General features: G+C 34.4%; 1 protein-coding gene and 1 pseudogene across 1 annotated transcript; both read left to right on the top strand.

Annotated features, from left to right (window-relative positions):
• LOC128170701 (uncharacterized) overlaps positions 1-26,960 on the top strand; it is a 723,116-nt pseudogene that overhangs the window by 434,931 nt on the left and 261,225 nt on the right.
• LOC128170749 (uncharacterized) lies at positions 9,254-11,596 on the top strand. Its single transcript, XM_052836528.1, has 2 exons — positions 9,254-11,003; positions 11,453-11,596. Exons 1-2 carry the CDS (start codon positions 9,278-9,280, stop codon positions 11,566-11,568), a joined length of 1,842 nt encoding a protein of 613 aa, XP_052692488.1. The 5' UTR covers positions 9,254-9,277; the 3' UTR covers positions 11,569-11,596.

Below are 26,960 nucleotides of genomic sequence, written 5' to 3'. Positions count from 1 at the left end.
GGTCCACACCGGAAGAGTTCAAACAAATCGAGCTGTTTGTCAGTTTAACTTTTTTCCTTTGATAGTTTTAGTTATTTCGATAAATAATAATGTAAGATAGGCAAGTAAACAAGAAATAATAAATTTAATTTTCATTGAGCACATCCGTTTGTCCGTTTCCTGTCCCGAGACAAAAATTCTTATTTTGACGAGATCTAAAAAACGGTAACGACTTGAACAACCAAACTTTTTGGAATGATAGACCAATGTATGTACATGTGTTACCACTATTTTGTTTAATCGGGCGTAACTTCCGGTCGTCACAGGAAGTACACCAAATTTTGATTTTTTTAAAATTATTTTATTTACTTAGCCTGGAAGTAACATTTAAGCTAAAGAAATATAAAAGGTCATATTCAAATGGTAAAAAAAAATCTACTTCCGGTGAGACATCTCAAATATCTCAATAGCCTTATTTTATAAAAACATAAAGTACTCGCAAGATCTTAGAAACTGTGAAAGATCAAGACAACAAACTTATATGGATGATGAACATTTGTTTCTACATGTGTTTAACGGGTTTCATTTTGTCGTACGTTACTTCCGGTTCTCACTTGAAGCATTCAGGCAGAAGACTTCTTTTTTACTTTAGATTTTTTTAACATTTTACTCAATGTGAAGAACAGTAACGTTCCGTAGCAAAATGTACTAAAATATCTACTTTTAATTTCCTTAATCATTTCCGTTTGTCCGTTTCCGGTCCCGAGATAAAACTCTTTTCTTACTGAGATACTATAGGTAACAAAACTTGAACATCCAACCTTTGTGGAAAGACAAAATGTATATATTATATCCATTTTCTGTTTACAAGATAACTGGATTTTTTTTAGCAGATTAATACATGAGGAACGGAAGACCTTTTTGTTGCTTTTGCAACAAGAGTCTAGTTTGTATTTACTTTTACACAGAATATCTAAGTAGAATAGTAATAATGCAGTGTGCTTTGCGGATCTAAGTGATTTTGTTTGCCCTGGTGAATTTCCACCTGATGTGTTTGAACCCTAAGGTATTTCACCACCAGTAATAGTATAAAAAACGGGTTTATTCACCCCTTTTGTGTAAAAATGCGGTTATGGTAAAGAACTTCATAAGCGTAGCTAATTTTTTTCTGTAGGGGGTCCTAGGCCAATTTTAAAAAATTTTACTATGTAAATTTAAGAAGCTCCAATTTTCCCGAGGAGGGGGTCCAGATCCCCTGACCCCCTCCTTTCTAGATCCCCGCATGAAGATTAGTACATGTATCTAAATAATCTAAATATAAATAATCTGTCCTGTTTCACTAATAAATATTAGCATTACTTATCGTTTTTATGTATGAATACAGCGATACACTAGTACTATGATTATAAACAAATCATTGAGATATTATCACATCATACGGAATTATTAATAAATACAATTTGTTTTCCTTTTCCTCAGTAAACAACTTATTATGAGTCTTACTTTTGGAATTGTTTTCAATATAGAAGGAGACCTACTCTCTACAATTAAAGGTAGGGATGATAGGGTGCCAATTTGTTCACATTGCCGATTTCTTGTGCAGAGAACAGTAAAACCCTTTATTTGATTGGGCATGAATATTTCAAAATTATTGTTGTACATATATTTTGTTATAATTCATTCATTGATATATCAACAAGAAAGAATAAAAGCATATGTTTCACAGCCAAGTTAAGTTTCTCTGTAGTTTCCTACACCCCCGCCCCCCCCCCCCTCCGCACTAAAATTGACAATAATTACATATAAGTCATACAAATGTTTACTTTTTTCGTAAGTAAATCTCTAAAGATGTAAATAAGCACTGCAAACAAAGATGTGTGTATTTAATATACTACTACATTACACTTAGCCAGATAAAATGTAATCAGGATGAAGCTACAAGGGGTGAGTGGTGCAAATTTACCAATTTGTCGCCATATACACAGAATACCAAATAAAGAAACTGTGAGTGGTGTGTGGAATTCATAAAAGATGGCGGCAAATTATCTCAAATAATCAGTGCAAAAACCCACAAATAGGCTGTTATTTGTTACATATCCTGCAAAAACATTGATAAAAAATGTTATCGTCCCATAACATAGCCGATTAAGTTAATGTGTACATATGGTCAACGTACATGTAATTCTAATATACAAGAAGGCGGACGTATCAGGCGGGGATCCAGAAAATTAAATTTCAAAAATGATCGGTTGAATTACATTAAATGCTTTGAAAATTGTTTTAAACTATCGCACGGGTCAAAATGCGTGATAGAAGCTATGTACAGTGTAATTGGAAACTTTCATTTTATATCAATATGTAGTATTACCTATTATAACAAATGAGAGTATAGCACAACTGCCACAAGCAATACATGTCCTTTACCGGCACCACCTCCCTCCCCATAAAAAAATGAAACAATTGTCGTTTTATTTGCTAAAATGTGTGTGGTTCAAGAATTTTCTAAAGGACATACCCGATTAGAATTGAAAAAAGAGTCGTACGTTTAAAACTAATTTTGTCAAAACTTTTAGATTCATTTGGTTATATTTTGGTCCATTTGGGTAAATATATGCACCAGCGCAGCTCTAATTTATATATAATCAGGCCATAAATTCAAAATATTTTCAAAAATTAATAGCTTTAAAACCAGTGGATGAAAGAAAAGGAAAGCAAGTCGAACTCGATGAGTGCTAATACCTGTGTTGAATGAATGGTACAGTAGGATATGCGCAAAAAAGTCCCGTCTACTCTTTCCTACCCTATAATTATTGGAATATTAAATCCGATTATAAGAGTCAGATTAAAAATCAAATACGGATATGTACCTGTTTATCAAAAGTAAAACTACTCATAATTTATCTACAGTGCATCGTTATGGAGCTACACAGAAAGTTTTATATTAATTTGCCGAGCCAAATAAAAAAAACCTGGAAAACGAAGAGAAAACAAAGTGGGGACAGAATAACTGACAAATTAATTAGGACTATATAGCCGCCCCCACCCCCTCTTGAAATGTATATACTGAAAACAGATTATTGGCGTACAACATCCGCACACAATTTAAAGAAAATTTCATGGGTTTTTTTTTATCATTTTCGCTAGCTAATGTAAGACATCACAAATACCCCAGCCCCCTCACGGAAAAGGAAATGCTAGGTGATGAGAGAGAGAGAGAGAGAGAGAGAGAGAGAGAGAGAGAGAGAGAGAGTCGATGTAAATCACAGGTGCGCTAACACCGTTAAAATTACAGCTTGCTAGTTGGTATACCCTACCCTAGCTACCTCCTCTCTTTTCTCGTTTTAGAGGCTTAATTATTGTCTATATATGCTTGTAACAAATCAAATCAACTTCAAATTCTAAATCAAACTGAATTTGACACTACAAAACTCTCTCTGTGTCTCTCTCTCTCTCTCTCTCTCTCTCTCTCTCTCTCTCTCTCTCTCTCTCTCTCTCTTATATCGACAATGGCATTGCCATACCCTACAATACACTATTCTTATCTGGATATTTGTCTTTGAGGTTGTAAATCATTATATCTTCTATGGTTTAAAACTTTATCATAACCTATATTTTGACATGTCGATTATTTTTTTGAGTTTCGTTTCATAGCTAAAACATTTAGATTAAACAGATCTTTCTTCGCAAGCCGATTTTTACACAGTTGGGGCGAATACACTTCGGGTTAAAATTGTTCGGGGGGAAATACATACAGGGCAAACAAAACCACTTAGATTCGCAAAGCCAACAGTGTTATTTCTAATTTAATTGTTTATACTGTGTGGGGTTAATTCATCAATGTTAATTTAACCGTTTTATAACCACTATATAAGAGCTATTAAAGGACATATGGCATGTTTTTCAATTTTCGGAATTTTTTAAATAAAATCATTCTATACTCATTAAAAATGAAGTTTATTAACGTTTTCATAAAATATTCTGCCTAATTCGTGAGTTTGAAAGCGATGAAATTCAAATGTCGCGATATGCATATTTTCTCTCTCGATCTACCCGCCATGATGTGTGACGTCATATGCGACCTCGAGCGAGAAGGTGCTGTTAGCCATCTTTGTAATTGGATTAGATTTAAACGACAAATTAACTAATTATCACCTATTAAATTGCCGATAACGTGACATGATGGTGTTCTGTGCCTCCTGCGGGTGATTTAGCCACCGAAAATGGGGATTTGGACTGTTTTTTTTTTTAAGTTTCCCTTACGAAAGTATGCGGAAATCTTGTGACAAATAGGGGTCTATCTGTCGACGAGAGGATTTATAAATAAACATTCAAATCATATATTATTAATTATATGGTACATTTTTGTAATTATAGTTTCATAAATAAATCGTATTCATTTCTCAAAAAGAAAAAAATAAAAGTTTATGCACAGGGGCCTGTGTACAAAACGCCAGCTCATCGGAGAAAAATAATGAGAGGGGACGCCATTTTGGATACCGCCTTGCTTCATTAGCTGTTTTCTTTTTCTTATTGTTAAACTATACGTTCATGTATGCATCGGTTTTGTATACATGATTTCTTCATTCATACATGTAGCTCACCTCTGGAGAAATCATAATTTTAGTACGGTAGGTGAGATTTCTGTGAGTTTGATTTTTTGTGGGAGAAGTCATGGATCGAGTTGTCGATATTGATTGTTTACGCGAGAAATAGACAAAGTTTGTTGATATACATTTATACGTAAATGGATAAAAAAAATACGGAGATGGGATCTTACAGAAATAAACAATAACTAATGAAAACGTTCTTGCCTGCTTTTATAATCCAGTGTAATAGAGAGTAAACAACCTTAGTTGTGATCAGTTACTGCCGAAGAAACAAACTTCTTGTGCACCACAGTTTTACAATAATGAACATTCTGAGTCGTTAGGAACGCCAAAAACCAAGACTGTTGTAGATTTTAATAAATAAACACCTAAAACAGATTTATTTGAGCTACAATCCCTACTAAGTTTTGTTTACAATGTTTACACGTCGATCAATTTGATCGTCATTGCCGATTTCATCGTCGCTTTTTCGGCAATATCATCGTTTTTTATCCGTACTAGTGGCTCAAACATGTACGACTGAATAATAAGATTCTTTTAATTTAGTCAGCATGTAAAAAAAACAACTTACATGGTGATTAAATGTCAAAATTTAAAGAAGATAATGCTAATCCTACAATTTGTTTCCAATCAGCTGTTCGAAGAAGGTCGCATGTGACGTCACTGTACCACGTGACACGCTATCTAATTAACAAGTTTTTAAACGATCGGGGCTATAATTTAAATTGATATAATGGCTAATTACCGCTTTTATACCGTTAACAAACTGTTAGGAGTAAATATTAGATACACAAGGAAGCCAAAAAATGTAAAATGTCGTATACTTAAGAAACATGCGATATGTCCTTTAAGACATTTATTTGTAGGAAAGAGCATGTATGAATGATCTGTATTTAGAACAGTTTGATGTTGCTAGGATACAGGTTTCAGATCCATGATTTAATTGGTCAATTTAGATATTGAATCTCGAATTTCGAATCTCGAATCTCGTATTTCGAATCTCGTATTTCGAATCTCGAATCTCGAATGATCCTTCTCGGCTTTCGTAATTAGCAGTTAAAAGGAGTGCATCTGACAGAAAAAATAAAGTTTTATCACATTTATTTCCAGTTGTTTTAATTTATTCCCTTTCAATATTTGATATTATATTATTGTCAATCATTGAAATTATTTAGAAAGTTCATGATTATGACATTGTTAGCTGGCTTCTAAAAGAGGGTTTATAATTATATAGTACATGTAGATGAATAGTTTAATTTTTTAAGCATGTTAAACTTAATAATAAGCATTCTTTGGGTTATGTTTAGATATGGCTTCGAATACTTGTAAAAGTTAAAGATTTCGAGGGGCCTGTGTTACAGATGTAAATATTAAGCTTAAATTATGTATAGTTCATTCATAATAATGAACATTTTTATCAGGACTGGCAGATTTTGGGCAGGGCTGGTAACTTTAAAAAGTAGCCAGCCCTGAGGCTTGCTGCTATTTTTGGTGAATTTCCAATCCTGGTGTGTGTGTGCACCTGTGTATGTAGGAGAGGGAGAGAGAGAGAATTAACATACCCGGTAGATGCAAAGTACATGTTTGAGAGTAAGCAGTATTTGATATAGTAAATGTAGATTTTTACGAGCTTGAAAAAGTTTAAGAAATGAATTAAGAAAACAATCAGACACTATATATACATAATTAAACCAAAAAATATGGATCAACATATTAAACATTGTATCATTTAAATGTGTATATTATTAAATCCCGCACTTGCTCGGGATATCATCAAGTACTAGAATGTAATAGTTCATAGGTTATACCAGTCTGTAGTATGTAACAGTTGGTGGTCTCTTTACAGGTTCCCTGTGTCTGACTGTGCTGTGTACTATGAGGTCAAGGAGAGAATATATGTGGTATAGTATTCATGTAATATCACTATGTTCATGTAGCTATACTATGTATTTTTAGGTCACCTGAGTCACTCAGGAGACCCATTGCTATCTCACGTTTGTCGTCGTGTGTCATTCATAGACATTTTAGTATACATCTCTTAAATGGGTATGAGGGCAGTATTCATTGTGTTAGTCCTGGGGTAAGAACTGTTACTCGAGAGCATAGGCCGAGGTCAACATCAATTTCTTACCCAGGAACTGACAATATAACTATTGCCCACATTCCCATTTGATGATTGATGTGTTAGACAAGGAGAAACATATCCTTGTGGTAATGTCTGGGCTGGGATATTGTCCAATTATCTGCCTGGGAGACAGTCAAAAATCAACCAGGGTTAAGGGAATAGCAAAGCATGGGACATAAGCCAGTATTTAACATGTATACATTGGTGGGTTCCCATTTTGCACACATTTGAGGATTAGGTGTGAATTGTATTTTGATAGCAATTACAGTCTGTTCTCTACATGTGGTAAACACACAACTGCATTTTACCTATGTTTTATAACCACATTTAAAAAAGTTACATTCTGTATTTCATAGGTGAATTGTTAATAAGAACATACTGAAGATATGTGTCACATTAAAAAAAAAACAGTGGTTCAATAGAATCAGACAGAAGGCAAATCCTGTGTCAGCCCTCATTTCTATAAGTTATGGTGATGTGTATGTGGAGAGAGAGAGAGAGAGAGAGAGAGAGAGAGAGAGAGAGAGAGAGATTACATGTCTAAGAGAAAAAGAAAGATGCATATGTTTAATAGAGTTAGTCAGAGAGAGAGAAAGCAAATCTTGTGTCAGCCCTCATTTCTATAACTAAGTTATGGTGATGTGTGTGTGTGTGTGGGGGGGGGGGGGGTAAGATTGAAAGAGTAATAATATTGCATGTACATGTTTAGAGAAAGTCTATTTGAGAGAGAGGAAGAAAGAATGAGAGAAAGAGGAGAGAGAATGAGGGAAAGAAAGAAAAAAGATAGAAGAGAGGGATGATAGAAAGCAATATTACATTTAAGAAGAGAGAGAGAGAGACTACATGTCTGAGAGAATAAGTAAGATGCACATGTTTACATGTACAACAGTAAGGAGAGAGATGGAGAGAGAGAGAGAGAGAGAGAGAGAGAGAGAGAGAGAGGGACTATATGTCTGAGGGAATTAGTAAGATGCACATCTTTACATATATAAGAGTAAGGAGAGAGAGAGAGAGAGAGAGGTTTTAGCAGTGAAAGTGTATAGCATTGAATGATTTATTTTTGACGTCTGCCGTTAGCAGACAAATTGAATAACGTGCGTTAGCACGTTATGATAATTTGTCTTCTCATCTGACGCCAGTTATTGACATGACGACGTCAAAAATAAATCATTCAATGCTTATATTTACATTCCCTTACTGATGAAATCAATTGTTTACTTAAATAAATCAATATAAATTGCAGATCACGGAGGGAGTAAATTAGTAACAGCAAGAACAGCTGTTATATAAAACCGGTTTAAACTGGTTATCACATAGACTGTTGAGATGAGATCGACGAGCATGAAAATATAATCCATGAAAAATAACTCTTGAAATTTTGCTTTTAATTATAAAGTCATCTTTTTTGTTGAATAATTGTAAAACATAGTCATGATAGTGTTTTGACAACATTCATGAAATATATTTTTTTAACCGATAACATAGAAATCTTTGTTTGAGAACTACTTATGTAAATAACATGTAAATTCATACGCAGTGATTACGGTAGGTGTTGCATTTAGAGGCATTTAAAGATCATAAATTTTAATGGAAAAACACAGTAGAATGTAAATATTGAGGGATAGAGAGAACAGATGGAAAGCAAAAACATATTTATCAAGAAATTATAAGAGACAGGGGATTTGAGACAGGGGCTTTGAGAAAGAATGAGAGATAAGAAATACAAATTTAACAGTAAAATTATGAGATTGTGAATGAAGGAGTAATAATGAGAGAGAAAGAGAGAGAGATTACATGTTTGAGAGAATAAGTAAGATTCACATGTTTACATAACAGATAAAAAGTGTTTACATGTTTATCAGTTCTGAAATTATGTGGGACAGAGGCTTGGAGAAAAAATGAGAGATAATAAGTACTTGTTTAGCTGTAAAATTAGAGATAGTGAATGAAGGAGTAATAATGTGAGAGAGAGAGAAAGAAAGAGAGAGAGAGATTACATGGCTAAGAGAAATAGAAAGATGCATATGTTTGAGAGAGAGCAAGAGTGCATGTTTAGTATTAGAATTATGAGAAACAGAGATTGAGAGAAAGAAATAGAAATAGCAGGAGTACATCTTAGGTAAATTGAGACAGTAAATACCCGGTAATTGAATTGAACTAAATTGGGATGTGTACTCTACATCTATTTTTTTTCTCTCTCTGACTTTCTCTGCTAGATAATCATATACCGGTAGTACACTTTCTCAATTATGTACACATCCAAGAGAGAGAAACAGAGAGAAAGATATATAGAGATAAAACGATGGCAAGAGAGAGAGAGAGAGCACCTCTTTCTCACTCAGCAATCTTGTGTTGTATTTTTCTACTGGTTGAGTGTCTCTATAATCAGAACCAGAATGATGGACCGTCAATCATCTAAGTAGGGAAAATATGGTATTTCTTAAAAAAAACATCTGCTTTAAACTAAATTATTTCTTATTAAGTTTGACATTGAATCTATAAAGCAATAATAATTCTAAAACTCTTTATTTTCATTCAACAGGTTGTGACCCAGACCCCCCACATCATGGACACAGCAAGCTCCCCGTACCAAGTACATCTGTGTTCTAAGTGTTCGGGGGGCACAGAGTACTATTGTGTATCGTGTCCATGTGATCTGTGTCCCCAGTGTAAAGAGAACCATGTAAAAGATCTCCAAACAATAGACCATGATGTTGTGTCACACCGTGATAAAATCAGCTACATCCCAACACAAGAGATCTGTGTGAGACATCCTAGCCATGTTTATACAAAGTACTGTGAACCTTGTCAAGTTCCTGTGTGTGATTTTTGGTTTGGACATAAATCACACAAACTCCCTGTCAGAAGTTTTCTCTTTGGAAAAAAAAAGCACAAAATTCAGGATCTGCAAAAAGCTTATAAAACAAAGCGACAACAACACAGAGGAACCATTCACACCATCAGAAGTGAGGCTCTCTTTTACAGACCTGTTCTCCTGACAGGAATCAAAGCTGATTTCAAAACCTGTCACACAGAATTATCCCGCCTTCAATCAAAGATGTTAACAAAGGCCCAGAGACTGAAGGGTCTCATTGACTATGTGGTATATGATCTATTGAACTATGTGTTATGTGACTTTGATTTCAAACACAGATGTAAAAAAAAGAAGATAGAAATGATCAGACATATTGTCAGACTAAGGAGATATGAACACAGATATGTACAGCCAGCATTCACATTCAGTGCGCTACAATTCCTCTCATTCACAAAGACAGCCCTCCGTAAAGACATAAAGACAGCCCTCCCCCAGATACATCTTACACTCCACACCAGCCAGCTCTCAATGACTGAGTCACTCAACAAGGAGGATGTGATGGAGTCACTGAGTGCAATCCAAATCACAGAGAGAGGAAACCGACGCGTAGGAAACCAGTGTCTGCTGAAACTGACGTCTGGTGCTGAGCTCCATCAATCTCTCACAGTGACAGGTGTTGGTTGTTGTTTTCACATTTCCTGTGTGACATCAGACCGGGTTTGGGTCAGTGATGGTAGAAACAATCTCATGTTGACAGACACAACAGGTGTCCCTCTACATCGTGTGAAGGATTCATGTAGTGATTATGATAGAGGATTACACACAGTGAACAGTGAGAGTGAATTGATTTATATAGATAGGAATTATAACATCAACAAACTGTCAAAGGATATGAAAACAACCACCACATTTATAGAGAGAACAGACTCTACATGGAGACCACGGTGTGTGTACTGGTCCCCGTCTACTGGGGGTCTACTGGTCGGGATGTATAAAGATAATACAGACACAGGCAAGGTAACCCGGTACAACCAGAGTGGACAACTCACACAAACCATACAGTACCACAACACAGGACGGCGACTGTATAGTTTACCTCTCTATATAACAGAGAACAACAATGGGGATGTCGTGGTGTCTGACTTTAACTATGGGCCTGGTGCTGTAGTGGTGACAAAGCGTGGAGGAAGACATCGTTTCTCCTACACAGGACCTCCATCAGGATCAGTACTATATCCATATGGAATCTGTACTGACGCGCTGTCACACATCCTGGTGTGTGATCGTATAACCAAAACAGTACAGATGATAAATAAGGACGGTCAGTTCCTGTCACATCTACTGACAAAATCAGAAGAGATGGTTTCACCATGCAGCCTGAGTTATGATGTCAACACTCACCGTCTCTGGGTCGGATCAATGTTTAAGAACAAGGTGTGTGTCTACAGGTATATCACCAGACAGGAAGCTCTGACAGGTAAGTCTGAGTCATTATCATTCACATTAATTAGATATAGATAACTAAGACACACAGTCCGTGTTAATTATCAGTCAATAAGATACATGTAAGACATGTTTATCTGTGTGATTGTTTGTCAATATAAACAACTCATTGTTACAGGGTTAGCTGTATCTACCAGTCATTGGGATTCAGTGTTTATCTAAAATAAACAGAAATTAGATACATTATTTTATTAATTAAATGTACAGTTACATGTCATTGTATTTAGTGAATAGAAATTCCAGGTTGCTGTATTTAGTTATGAAATATATAGAGTGACTCATGTATTTGTAATAAGTTATTTTGTTACATGTTAATTGACTTAACTTAATTAATTAGATAAATATATTTTAATTTGTAGATGTAGCTCTATCATTACATATACTGTATGTATTAATTAACAGCTAATTAATGACTTGTTGTAGATGAACACAGACCCCGTCCTGATGGGGACACCAGATACACAACACCTCGTCAAAAGACAGTCCATCGAATGCAACAACTTGTCGAAACTCAACTAAACAAAAGTAAAACTCACTGACGCATGTATTTGTAATCAGTTGTTTTGTTACATGTTAATTGACTTAATTTAATTAATTAGACAAATAGTAAAGCAAGTGACAGGGTAATCAGTTAAACGTTTTAATTGTAGATGTAGCTCTATCATTACATATACTGTATGTATTAATTAACAGGTAATTAATGCCATGTTGTAGATGTTTGTCCTGATGAGGACGCCATATTCAGCTCAACACAAGCCGTATAATGGAGATAGCTGGAATATTGACAGGTTGTACATGTTTCTGTACAAATCTAGTCTGCTCTCAAAACCACACATGTTGTTTGTCACTTTGTTCAACATCTGCAGCTGAAATTGAGCTGTGTATAATTCACATGGACTGTAATACTGACTCCTGTTTATTTCACACTTTGTGATCATCTAAACATGGCTGTCTGTTGCTGAGTGAGAAACATCATGTTTTACAAGTTTTATTTTCTGAATGTGGAATATTATAAAAGAGATATCCACATGAAGTCTATAATGTTAAACTGAACAAATAAAAATTGTAAATGTTGGATCATTATCAATTCCAAAATATATCTTATTTTGCTAATAGTGCCATTATTATACCCCATGCAATGGAATTGTTAGAGAATAATGATTTCGACCTATCCGCCAGTCAGTCCTGGTTTTGAAGCAAAACTTATATTAAACAGCTGCACAGAATTTTATGAAACTTTTAAGGCATTTAAGACACAATGTGTAGATGTGCTAATTACTAGGAAGTTCCGATTCATTTATCTTTCTGGGAATTTTAGCCCTTGAACTTGAATTTTGGCCATATTTTGAACAATTTTTTGAACAATTTTTTTGTAAGCGTGACTCTTCTCAAACAGCTGTATTGAATTTCGTAAAACTTTTTACGTAGTTGGGGCACAATGTGTTGATTTGCATGTTTCTAGGAAATTGATTACAATGTTTTGTCTTGAATTTTTTAACCATTAGAATTAATTAGTATCTTGTTGTTGTTTAAGACAAATGATTGGATATGTGCATAATTGCAGAAAGTTTTGATCTGATGATGTTTTGACAGTAATGACCTTTATCATTTTTAGCTTACCTGAGCTGAAAGCTCAAGTGACCTTTTCTGATCACAATTTGTCTGTCGTCTGTCTGTCTGTTTCTTTGTCTGTCCTCGGTCCATAAATTTTTCACATTTTCAACGTCTTTTCCTAAACTACTGGGCAAATTTAAAAAAAAATTGGCACAAAGCACCCTTTGGCAGAGGGGATTCAAAGTTGTGAAAATTAAGCACCATGCCCTTTTTTAAGGTGAGACAGTTAGAAAATATTGAAAATTCTTAAGAATTTTTTCAAAAATCTTTTTCTCAAGAATCATTTGGCCAGGAAAGCTGAAACTTATGTGAAAGCATCCTCAGGTAGTATAGATTCAAAGTTGTGAAAATCTTGACCACTGGGGTTAGGGTGGGGCCACAATGGGAGGTCGAACTTTTACATACATATATTTAGAGTAAATCTTTAAATAAAAAATCTTCTTTTCAGAAACTAATCTGGCAGCCAGGAAAGCTGAAATTTTTGTGGAAGACACCTCAGGTAGTGTAGATTTAAAGTTGTAAACATCTAGACCCCCCCCCCCCCCCAAAGGGTGGGGCCACTATTTAGTCAATATGGAGGTCAAATTTTTACATATGAATGTACTAATGTAGAGTAAATGTTTAATAATCTTCTCCCCAGAAACTATTCAGCCAGGAAAGGTGAAACATAAGTAAAAGCATCCTCAGGTCAAAGTTGTGAAAATCATGACCCCCGTAGGGTGGGGCCACAATGGGGGAAGGGGGACGAACTCAAGTTTGTTCAAATCATGATCCCCTGGGTTACGATGGGGTGACTATTTGGAGGGGGGGGGGGGGTGAGATCAAATTTTTACATAGGAATATATAAGGAAACATCTTTAAAAATCTTCTTCTATAAAACCATTTGTGTAGAAAAACTGTAACTTTAATGAAAGCAAACTTAGATAATGTTGATTCATATTTGTTCAAATCTAAGGAGTAGGGTGGGGCTACATTGGGGATTCAATTTACAAGGAAAACATTTTAATTATTTAATTTATAAATAGATAAATAAATAAATATATATATATATATATATATATATATATATATATATATATATATATATATATATATATATATATATATATATATATATATATATATATATATATATATTTATATATATAGATATATATATATAGATATATATATATAGATATATATATATATTTTTTTTTTTTTTTTTTGTTTTTTGTTTTTTGCTTTTATGCCAGCATTTTGACATAGGGCTGAGTCTTTAAAATTGTTTAGACTTTGGCCTCTGACTATTCTGGACTTTTATTTGGCCTTACTAGGGGTTCACAGTTTTATAATATCATCCTCTTAGAAAATGGACTAATGATATTAAACATTAGAATATCCAATAGGGGGGAAATGGATTTATATTTATACAGGATCTAAATGTATTATACATTGTACTACATTGTCCAGCTAGTTTGTATTCTGACACCATTAGGCTGATTTTATCATACCTGTTGTTCCTTAGGCGAGTGATGTGGCCCATGGGCCTCTTGGTTTTTTGGGGTTTTTTTGTATTTAATGCATACTCTGTCATTCATGATGTGTAGCATTGTCAAGTAATGGGAGAACGTGGGTATTTGAGCTTGCTCACTTTTTAGCTCACCTGAGCCAGAGGCTCAAGTGAGCTTTTCTGATCGCAATTTGTCCGTTGTCTGTCGTTGTCGTCGTCGTTGTTAACTTTTCACATTTTCATCTTCTTCTCAAGAATTCTCCAGATTTTAACCAAATTTGGCACAAAGCATCACTAGGTGAAGGGGATTCAAGTTTGTTCAAATGAATTGCCACGCCCTCTTTAAAGGGGAGATAATTGAGAATTATTGAAAATTTGTTGGTATTTTTCAAAAATCTTCTTCTCAAAAACTATTCGGCCTGAAAAGCTTAAACTTGTGTGGAGGCATCCTCAGGTAGTGTAGATTCAAGTTTGTTCAAATCATGGTCTCCGGGTTAGGGAGGGGCCACAATTGGGGGATCAAGTTTTACATAGGAATATATAGAGAAGATCTTTAAAAATCTTCTCAAAAACTGTCAGGCCAGAAAAGCTCAAATTAAAATGGGAGCATCCTCAGATGGTGTAGATTTAATTTTGTTCGATCATAATCCCCCGGGGATAGGGTAGGGCCACAATTGGGGGATCATATTTAAATAGGAATATATAAAGAAAATCTTTAAATATCTTCTTCTCAAAAACTATTAGGCCAGAAAAGCTCAATTAAAAATGCAAGCATCCTCAGGTAGTGTAGATTCAAGTTTGTTCAAATCATGGTCTCCGGGGGTAGGGTGGGGCCACAATTGGGAGATCAAGTATTACATAGGAATATATAGAGAAAATCTCAAAAAATCTTCTTCTCAAAAACTATTAGGCCAGAAAAGCTCAATTTAAAATGGAAGTATCCTCAGATAGTGAAGATTCAAGTTTGTTCAAATCATAGTCCCTGGGGGTAAGGTGGGTCCACAATGGGGGGATCAAGTTTTACATAGGAATATATAGAGAAAATCTCAAAAAATCTTCTTCTCAAAAACTTTTAGGCCAGGAATGGTGGGGCCACAATTGGGGGATAAATTTTTATACAGGAACAAATAGAGAAATTTTTTCAAAACATTTCTTTTAAAAAGTATTTGGCCAAGAAAAGCTCAAATTGGCGGGTAACCATACTCAGATAATGAAGATTCATGTTTGTTCAAATCATGGTCCCTGGGGGCAGGGCGGGGCCATAATGGGGGATAAATTTTTATATATAGAGAAAATCTTTAAAAATCTTCTTCTCAAAACTATTAGGCCAGGAAAGCCCAAATTTGAGTGGAAGTATCCCACGATATTGATTCAAGTTTGTTTAAATAATAATCCAGGAGTAGGTGGGGCCACAATGGGGGATGAATTTTTACATAGGAATATATAGAGAAAATCTTTAAAAATCTTCTCTTTAAAGACTATTTGGAGAAAAGCTTAAAGTTGTGTAGAGGCATCCTCGGGTAGTGTAAATGCAAGTTTTCAAAATCACAGTCCCTATTGGTAGGGCAGGACCGTGATGGCGGTTTGAATTTTTACATAGGAATATGTAGAGAAAAAATCTTTAAAAATATTCTGGGAAAGTTTTCGGTCCAAAACTCAGTACTTAGTGTGAAAGCACAGGTTATGCAGTTTTAAGTTTGATGAAACCATGATTCCCTACAGAAAAGTGGGGCCACCAATTAGGGGGGGGGGGGGGGGGTTATTAGGAATAGAGAAAAATCTTCTTACAGGTACAACAACAAAAGGGGCTTGGTATTTACCAAAAAAAAAAAGAGGTGGATAAAAATTGGCAGATTTTCAATTTTATTTTAGCAAGATCTACTGTACTTAGTTGTCAAGATATTTTGATACTGTAGTAATGCTAATTTGATCAGAATTAAGGCAGTTGTTGCTCAGGTGAGCGATGTGGCCCCTGGGCCTCTTGTTAAACCCCCGCTCCGAAGGAGAGGGGGTATACTGTTTTACCCTTTTGTGTCTGTCTGTCAGTCAGTCCGTAACAAAACTTTCTGTCGCATTTATCTCAGTTACTATTTATCGCAGATGCTTGAAATTTGTACACAGTGTTTGTTAGGGCATGCCATATCGTGGGATATATTTTTGTACCAATTGGACGTCAACTTCCTGTTAAATGACGACTTTGCTTATTTTTAACCAAAATCTCAGCAACTGTTTATCACAGATGCTTGAAAATTTTACACAGTGTTTGTTAGGGCATGCCATATCGTGGGATATATTTTTGTACCAATTGGACGTCAACTTCCTGTTAAATGACGACTTTGCTTATTTTTAACCAAAATCTCAGCAACTGTTTATTACAGATGATTGAAATTTTTACACAGTATTTGTATAGGCATGCCATATTGTGGGATATATTGTTGTACCAATCGGACGTCAACTTCCTGTTAAATGAGTACTTTGTTTATTTTTAGCCAAAATTTTCAAACAAATTTCCGTCAAAGATTTCTCAGCAGCTATTTATCGCAGATGCTTGAAACTTTAACACACTATTTGTTTAGGCATGCCATATTGTGGGATATATTTCTGTACCAATCAGATGCCAGCTTTATGTTAAATGTCGACTTTGCTTATTTTGCTTATTCACATCAGAGTGGGGGTATCACTAGTGAGCATTGGCTCACAGATATCTTGTTCTTTCTTTTAATACAGTTATAAACTAATTATTTTTGTATCTTGCAGACAAGCTGCTTTTAAAATGCCTTCAGGCCAGTTCAGGGGGAAACAGTAGAAAACCTTCACGGATTACCCATAATTCCAATGGAAATAATGCGCCATCAATAGACTCGGTTTTTCTGAAAGTAAACTCAACATAAATAACGCATCATCAATGGATTCCATTTCTGTGTACCGGTACATGGATTTAACATTAATGTGTTAGTCATCCTTTTTATTAATTCTATTTAGTATTAGTTTATTAAGTTGCCATTTTACATTTGTACTATATGTGTGTTTTACATAATAAGCTCCTAAGATCTCTTATAAATCTCTGCTGTACTTTGGTGCTGGGACAGAGATATCCCTTAGAAATGTGACGAATGTGTGATGAATTTTTAGTTTTGATTTGCACACAAGAAATTGATTAAACAACACATGCAAAGGGGGATAACTCCAATTGGTATTCTTCAATTTGAAATGAAAGAAAGTTATCCCCCTTCTACTCATGTTTTCTAGAGATATCTGTATTTTATGTTGTTGATCCCTGACATTTTTTTGTAGGAGAGTTTATTGAGTACAGTGGCGTCGGAAGCACATTTCTCCCTCATAAAAAATGTTATATTGATCAGGTAGATGGAAAAGTCATGTTTATGTAAATAGTTTTGGAGGAATATTGTGACCAAGTTTAAGTTTACTGATTTTTGTTGTATTTACGCTTACCATGAAATACATACTACTTATATACAAATGATGTTTAGTGAGTCGTAGCAATCTGTAGATAGAACTCAATAAATGTGATTTTTCTTTTTAGTTTTGGCTTTTTTCTTAGAAAGACACTACTGTTGTATTTGGTACAAAAAAGTGAAATATGATGCTGTAACTTTATATACAATAACAAGACAATTATGTATTGGGACGAACCAAATCTGACAAACCAATCTCCTTTTGGATTCACTAAAGTTAGATGTTAATAGAGACTAGTCAACAATTAATTACAAAATGAATTTTACATCCAAGTACTCAAAGTTGTTTCAAGAATTTCGTTATAACTGATAGGTTTAATTCTGAGTATTATTATAAAAACTGTTATGTTGATATCATATCTGTCCTAAGCTTATTGGTTGGTCGATAGTTGTAACATGATCATGCGATAAATTCTGTTATATAAATCTCACTCAAAAAAATACCGGTACAAACCTTAATACATGTATCTTCTTCCGGCAATCACACACTTTGATAGATGAACTTTTACTGCAGTTGTATTTACTTTACGTGAATAATGTTACCTCGCAGTCATGCTCATTTACACATATAATGTTACACGGAATGAGGAACTGATACGTTTTCACCGTCACAGGCAATCACCCACTTTAATGCATACACGCAATCAGGTGCTTTTACGCTTATAGTAATACTGTTACATGCAATCACCCACTTGCATCTCATCTATTGTTACACGCAATCAAACACTTTAAAACATACACCGCTACATACAATCACACACTTTCACATACCGCTACATGCAATCACACACTTTAACGCATATACTGTTACATGCAATCACACATTATAACACATATACCATTACTCGTAATAACACACTTTTACACATACCATTTCACATAATCACATTTTAACACATATACCATTATTTGCATTCACAAAGTTTAACACATATACCGCTACAAGCAAGCAATCAGGCATTTTAACACATATACTGTCTCACACAATCCAGACTTTAACACATATACTGCACACACAATCACACACTTTAATACATATATACTGTCACACACAATCACACACTTTAACACATATACTGTCACACACAATCATACACTTTAACACATATACCATTACACACAGTCACACATTTTTACAAATATACCGTCACACACAATCAGACACTTTAACACATATACCGTCACACACAATCACACACTCCAACACATATACCATTACACATAATCATGCATTTTAACACATGTCGCATTACACACACTCACACACTTTAACACATATGCCGTTACACACTATAAGACACTTTAACACATATACCGTCAAACACAATCACACACTCCAACACATATACCATTACACATAATCATGCATTTTAACACATGTCGCATTACACACACTCACACACTTTAACACATATGCCGTTACACACTATAAGACACTTTAACACATATACCGTCAAACACAATCACACACTTTAACACATATCGCATTACACACACTCACACATTTTAACACATATACCGTTACACATTATCACACACTTTAACGCATATACTGTCACACAGTCACACACTTTAACACATATACTGTCTCACACAATCACACTCTTTAACACAGATACCGTCACACACAATTACACACTTTAACACATATACTGTTACACACAATCACACACATTAACACATATACTGTCACACACAATCACACACTTTAACACATATACTGTCACACACAATCACACACTTTAACACACATACCGTTACACACAATCACACACTTTAACACATATATACTGACACACACAATCACACACTTTAACGCATATACCATTACACACAGTCACGCACTTTAACACATAGTTTCAAGCAATCACGCACTCTAACGCATAAACAGTACCACACAATCAATCACACACTTGAACACATATCATTGTACGCAATCATGAATGCACTTTAAGACATATACCGTTACACAAAACCAAGCACTTTAAACATACACCGTTACACACAATCCTGCACTTCAACACATATAGCATTACACACAATTACACACCCTGACACATATACTGATACACATTATCACAAACTTCAACACAGATACCGTTACACACAATCACACACTTTAACACATATATACTCTACGGCCAACGCGGTTTGCGTATTTACCGCCAGTCCCCGTTGTGTGAAATTGATCACGGTTAGCAAAGGTAACTCAGGTAAAACCGCGCATCCTCGCAGTACAGCTTCTCAACTTGTCCACACTGTCGCGGTACTGTGAAACCAGTCCCAGGTGAAAACTGTTCTTGTTTTTAACGCGAGTTACCTCCCCAAATTTCTTCTCATACAGGACATATTCTTTTTTTTATAAATGGAGTTCATTGTTACAATTTATTATTATTGTTTTAAAAAGACAGTGGGAGAAATTAAAGGAACGTGTAATTATGCTAATACAGAATTTTGTATACTATTTTGTATTTTGATATGATTTGCGCATGCGTTAAGAATGGCGGTCAGAGTTTTTGAGAGGAGATTTATTTCCTATTTTACAGGGATATATCTGTGTTTGTGTGATACAAAAGTCGTTGTGCATGTCCCATAATGTCGGAGGATAATAAGGATAGCAAGAGACGGTTATCTTCGGATGGTTCGACACCAAAACCGGACAGTAAGTTAGCCAAAACAGGGAGGGGGGCCAATGGCGGGTAAGTCGGCACGTTCAAAAATACACCACCGCCCGCACATTCGAACACTGCGCAACCAGCATGGATGGATCAACTAATGATTCGAATCGGAGAACTTGACGCAAAAATATCGAAAATTGACAAAGTAAGTACAGATTTGACTGCATTGTGCGATGGCATTGAAAATATACAGACTAGAGTTGGCAATCTAGAGAAGTTTACTGGTAACTTGGGAAACTCGATGGGGGAAATCAAGAAATCTCAGACTAGCATAAAAGGAGACGTTGAGGAAACAGTTAAGGAAATTAGAGAACTAAAGTTAGCGAATAAACAATTATAAGGCCAAATTACAGATCTGCAGGCAAGAAGTATGAGGGATAATTTGCTTTTTTTCGGACTCGCAGAATACCGCGGCAGTGGAAAGGAGAACTGTGTAAATCTGATCAACGAGTTATGTGAAGCAGAACTGAACATTGTTGGCATTAAAGATAATATCGAGCGTGCCCATAGGATTGGACAATTCTAGTACAACAAAACAAGGCCTATTGTTGTGAAATTCTCGAACTTCAGGGTCAGGGAAAGTGTCAGAACATCTGGATACAAGCTCAAAAACAAGCAGTACAATATACGAGAACAATTTCCTAAAGAAATCGCCGAGAAACGAAAGGCTTTGATGCCTATATTGCGAAAAGCATTGGGGGGAAATAGAAATAGAAATATGACAAACTATTCATTGACGGCAAAATATACACGGGAGAGGCAGGAGACATCATTAACACAGAGGCTGGCAGAGATGATCCCGAGGATGACGAGCCCGCGGAGATACTTAGATAAGGATGCTGGAACCGGCAGGGGTGAAGCTTAGGGGCAATTGGGGGATGATTTCGTAAAGATAATCAGCTGGAACATAAACGGGGGTTTTGTCAGTAAATTCAGCGATAAAAAATTCCAAGGCTACATTCTCTCATATGACATCGTTCTCCTTACGGAATGTTGGATAGAAAATAATGTCTCAATTGACGTGGAAGGATTTCATAGCTTTGTTTTTCTAAGAGTGCGTTCTTAATCAAAACAAGGAGGTGGTTGTGTTATTCTAATTCGTGAAAAACTTAAGCATTATGTATCTTTTTTTGAAAATATGTGTGACACTATAATATGGCTTAAGCTTGATAAATGTCTATTAGATAGTTCTGAAGATTTGTATTTAGCAAATGTGTATATACAACCAAGTAGTTCAACTTTTTACCAAGCTTATGATTGTGATATATTTAATGAGCTAGAAAACCAAATTGTTAAATATTTGACTTTTGGAAAACTGACGGGATTGGTGACACTAATGTAAGAACTGCAAATGCAAATGATTTTATAATGCATGAAATACTACATGATAATGTTTTGAGAGATTTAAATGAAGTTTTAGTTAATGGTTTAGACACACGTCTTCAAAGTAGAAATAATCCTGACATGGTCATCAATGATTTGGGTAACAAGTTATTATCATTATGTAAAAGTAGTGGCTTAAGAATTTTAAGTGGGCGTAATAATTTGGGTATGGATAAAGATTATACATTTGTTGGCCCAAGGGGCATGAGCGTTGTGGATTATGTTATAACTACCCCTGATGTATTTTCAAAAATTGATCAGTTCATTGTAGCAAATTTTACTATGTACTCTGATCATGCGCCTCTTCATATCAGGCTGAAGTCTAAAATAGAAATTATTAGCAATTCAACTGTGCTTAGTGAAAATGAAAAGCAATTGTCGTCGAAATTCGTCTGGAACCAGGACATGATTCATCGAGCCCAGTTAGCTTTAATAGAGAATTCTGATGACCTTGTGGTACAGTACAGCTCACGAGTATCCCGACAAAAACACCGACCACCGTTTTATTTATTTCAATTCATTTAAGAACAAATGAATCAAAAGGTACCCATTTACGTCGAGTTTTCAGATCACAAAAAAATAACTTCACGTTGACAGCCCCGACAATTTTCTGGGTCCGTGTAACTTAAGTCGACATTCATTTTTTTTTAAATATGAAAAGGATATACATGTTTCAACCCTTGTTTAGCCATAATTTATTTATTTCTAAACATACGCTATTTCTATCAACGTCTCAGGTAACGATATCCACGGAGTAACACAGTGGCCACGGAGTTACACGGGCGGCCACCGTGCGACACGGTGCTTTTTCTTGAATTTTCCAATACACATACACGGCGACACAGACCGTTTTCCACCGTTTTTTTTACACGGTGGGTGTCGGGATACTCGTGAGCTGTACTGTATGTTTCCAGAATACCCTGTGTGATTCCCAGTCTAGTATTGACGAATCGGTCGATTTGTTTACAGCACGCCTGAGTGACCTTATGCGACCTTTTTTTCGCAATCAACAAGAGGTCTCCAAACCCAGTTCAAAACTCTGGTGGAGCGAGACCTCATTCATGTGTGAAGTCACCTGACACAGAAAGTCACCCGAAAAGTGTACAGGATATATAGATCAGCACTCTCCGTAAAGACAACCCAAAAATATTCTATAAACATTTCCGGAAAAGGAAAACTAAACATACATCAATTGAACTGGACCTATTCCGAAAACATTTTGACGATCTATCTACATTTACTACCGACACAGATAACGATCCCCCGGTGGACACTGGAACTACCGTGTTTGAAGAATTAGACATTGAAATATCTGTAAAAGAAATATCAGATCTGAATGTATAGGAAAAAGGACTGCCCCTACTTACCTGCAATTACTAAGTCTTTTTCTTCTTATGTATGCTGATGACATGGTATTGTTTTCTGAATCAATTGATGAGCTACAGAGCATGTTGAATATTTTACAGTTCTATACAAATGAATGGAACCTTGATGTAAATGTATCTAAAACTAAAGTGGTTATTTTTAGAAATGGTGGGAATTACTGCACCAACGAGAAATGGCTTTATAATGGTGAAAATTTAGAAATTGTGGACCATGTTTGCTCTCAAATCAACAATTAATCAGCTTTATCTAAACCATTGTACTTTGTTTTCTGTTTTTGATACCTATGTGTGTAGCATTTTAAATTATGGATGTGAAGTTTGGGGTTCCCATATGGGACAAGATATTGAAAAGGTCCACCTTGAGTTTTTACACTTTGTGCTTGGTGTCCGTAAAAATACAAATACAACTATGTTATATTTCGAGACTGGGCGTCTACCCTTATATCTTATTCGTATATATATATCGAATGTTTAAGTTATGGTTTAAATTATTGCAGACAGAAAATTGTATATTAAGAGCTGCTTATGGCTGGTCATATTGTACTTGTGAAAATAAAAAGCAAAATTATCAAAGCTGGGCAAAATTTATTAAGGACCAATTATATAATCTGGGACTTGGCTACATGTGGAATGTTCAAAATAATTTAAATAGTCGTATTTGTCTACCAATTATTCAGAAAAGAGTTAAAGACAACTTTATTCAAACGTTGCATGGCAAGATGCAAATAGAAACAAAATGTTTTATTTACAAGCACTAAGTTGATAATATTTGCTTACAATATTATTTAGAAAAATCAATACCAAAGTTGTACAAAAAATGTATTTCCAAAATGAGGTTGTTCTCACATAATCTGTTTTTTGAAACAGGACGACAAAATATACCAAGAGACAAAAGATTTTGTAAAACTTGTATTACAGACATTGAAGACGAATATCATTTTATACTTGTATGTCCAATGTATTTAGCATTACGATCAAAGCTTATAAAAAAGTATTACTGGTGTAACCAATCCATGTAAAAATTAATCCAGTTACTAAGTGTTAACAATATCAAAGAATTGTGTGATTTAGGAAAATTCATTTACAAAGCCCTCACACTCAGAATGGTTTGAACTATATTGTGCCATTTGCTGATTTCATTTATTAATACTATCAATATATATATAATATATATATATATTATTTTTGTGTGTATAGTTTTCAGTAACCTGTATGTCATTCTCCAAATACAAATAATTCTGTAAACATATGAGTGCACACAAACTGCAAGATTTGTAAGGACTGCATGACCGTCCATTTTTGCCTATATTTTTGTAATGTAATTTCTGTGTGTATATTTTTTCAGTAACCTTAATGTCATTCCCCAAATACACATTATTCTGTAAAGATATGAGTGCACGCAAACTGCAAGATTTGTAAGGACTGGCCGTCCATTTTTGCCTATATTTTTGTAATGTTCACCTTATAAGTGCTATAAGACGAATGTCTTTTGCAAAAAAGAAATTGAAATTGAATTGATTATTTAGGATATCAGTTTGGATATGATGATTTCAGTATTTGTTATTTTTCTTAATTTTAAATCACCAAAGAAAATCTCAATACAAAAAACAATAATGTCATTGAAAACACCTTGGATTTCTAAACATTTCTCAATAATTTCGAAATTTATCAAAACTACAGACATGTTGCATTGTTTTTTTTTAAAGTGAAAGGTGGGGTGGAAATTTGTTCAAATCTTGACAAGCTGAATAAATTTCGGCCTTTTTTCAAACCTTCAAAGTCCTGGGAAAGATAATACCTAAGATTGCATTTAAAAGTTACTTTGATTTAATTTATTTAAAGAAAACGTTTTTTTCCAAAACTATTGGAGGACCTCTTTACAAATAAATTGTCTATGTGCAATACTTTTCCTGCAATTCATACAAGAATAATCATTTTAGTTAAAATGCGTTACGTAGAATAAGATTAGCGAAGGAATAAGCGTAAACACGAATATAATATATATATATATATATATATATATATATATATATATATATATATATATATATATATATATATATATATATATATATATATATATATATATACCTGACTTATGCATTTGGTAGACCGATTGTATTATTTTATCTTTATTAGGGAGACCAGTAGATTAGGGAGACATATTTTGGTCTCCGTATTATTTTGACCTTGTCTAAAATGTAATTGGCTTATCTTTAAATGAATGAACGGTGTGTCTTTGCCTAAAATGCATCAATGTGTCTATCATTTGACATCCAATAGTTGCCTTTTGTCTGTATTTTTTCGTAAAAAGGAATTCAATCTGCCTCCATCGTATAATTAGCAATGACTATTTTTCTGCATTTAGGAGACCAAGAAAACTTGCAATATTGCAAAAAATCTAACATATATAATTTGTTTAGCCTTTAATTATTCTAAATGAACTTGTTTTCAAAATACTTTTTCACTTTTTATGTATAAAGCCTAACTAGAAAAAAAGTCGTTATAATTTCTTGACCATGTTTGAACATTTGGCAAGTGCTCTCCGCCATTTGTTCCGAGTACTCTCGGAACGTCTCGGGTTAAAACAATGGACCTTTTAACGCCAGCGTGTTGCCTTTTAGGAATCAAAGCCATTTTATGGTAAGTACTTTTGATAATCCTACTACAATTGAACAATTAGTAATGTTTTTATGAAGTTTTTTTTTTAATATTCAAATAAAATAGGGCGATAATGTGTTCAACTTGACTATTTTACACCAATTGTTGATTAATCTTCGAGGACATTCGAAACGAAGTTAACAATAAAAGCATGATATTCATTTCCACTGTACGTTTGATGTAATATGTAATTCAATGATTTATCAGTACCTTCTCCGAAGCAAAAGTCGTCCCCATTCCCAATTGGAAATAAGTTCACTTCAGCAGCTGTCCAAATTATGATCCCAATTAGTATAGCAGTATTTTTCCCCAACTGGTAAATAGTTCTTATGTGTATTTCTTATCAAAAAATACTTCGTAAAATAACCAGAATGTCCATAATTGTTCAGTATTAACAAATGATTAAACCCATTTAGCAAAACTGCAGTCATAAAAGTTTCAAAACACGCTGTAAACATCGCCAACTTTTAATCCGATTTTCCTGTTTTTCTAAAACATCGTTATTTTGTGGTATACAGTACAGTACTGTAAATGGGACATGTTTTTTTTTTACACACACAAGACTGATATAAAAGTGAAAGGTAAATGTTATGAAATATTTCAAACAGAAAAATACATTCTCAATTTAAAAGGGGATGTTGATAAATTCTTAATAATGTAATACTTTTATGACCAGTGTTGAAGGTGTTTATTTCAGGGAAAAAGACTTGTTCTAATAACTAAATATAGGAATATTATACATATATCTATATTGTGAAGTTAATTAGATTCTATTCAATTAAAGTCTAGCTCTTTGATTTTCCATTATGATAATAAATTCAGAAATCATGATGTATGCAACATATGATTTCTCCCAACTGCATGAAATTGTCGATACAATTTTCCCAATTCCAAAAAAAATGGCATTTTCAAAATAAAAAAAGGCTGAAAAATCCCTGTAATTATATAGCTAGTTTATTGAAAATGGACAGAAAAGTTAACCGAAGAATGTCGCTTTATGTAAATAGATCGACATGAAGAATTTTCTATATTACAGTTATATGTACCAGTAATATTGTTTTAAATTAATTATGTACGTAATGTAGATATATGTACATGTACCCCTTGTTACCTAAATGAATTAAAAGCAAATTAAGATCAGTTGCTCTTTTTTACTTGTATAGTGGAAAGATAGCCGACTATTCTATGTACGAATTGACTTATTATAGGTAAGATAGTCAGGCCTCCATGTTTACAACCGGG

This window comes from Crassostrea angulata, chromosome 2 (genome assembly GCF_025612915.1).
Source record: "Crassostrea angulata isolate pt1a10 chromosome 2, ASM2561291v2, whole genome shotgun sequence".
Taxonomy (NCBI): domain Eukaryota; kingdom Metazoa; phylum Mollusca; class Bivalvia; order Ostreida; family Ostreidae; genus Magallana; species Magallana angulata.
This window is presented reverse-complemented; position numbering and strand designations above follow the sequence as displayed.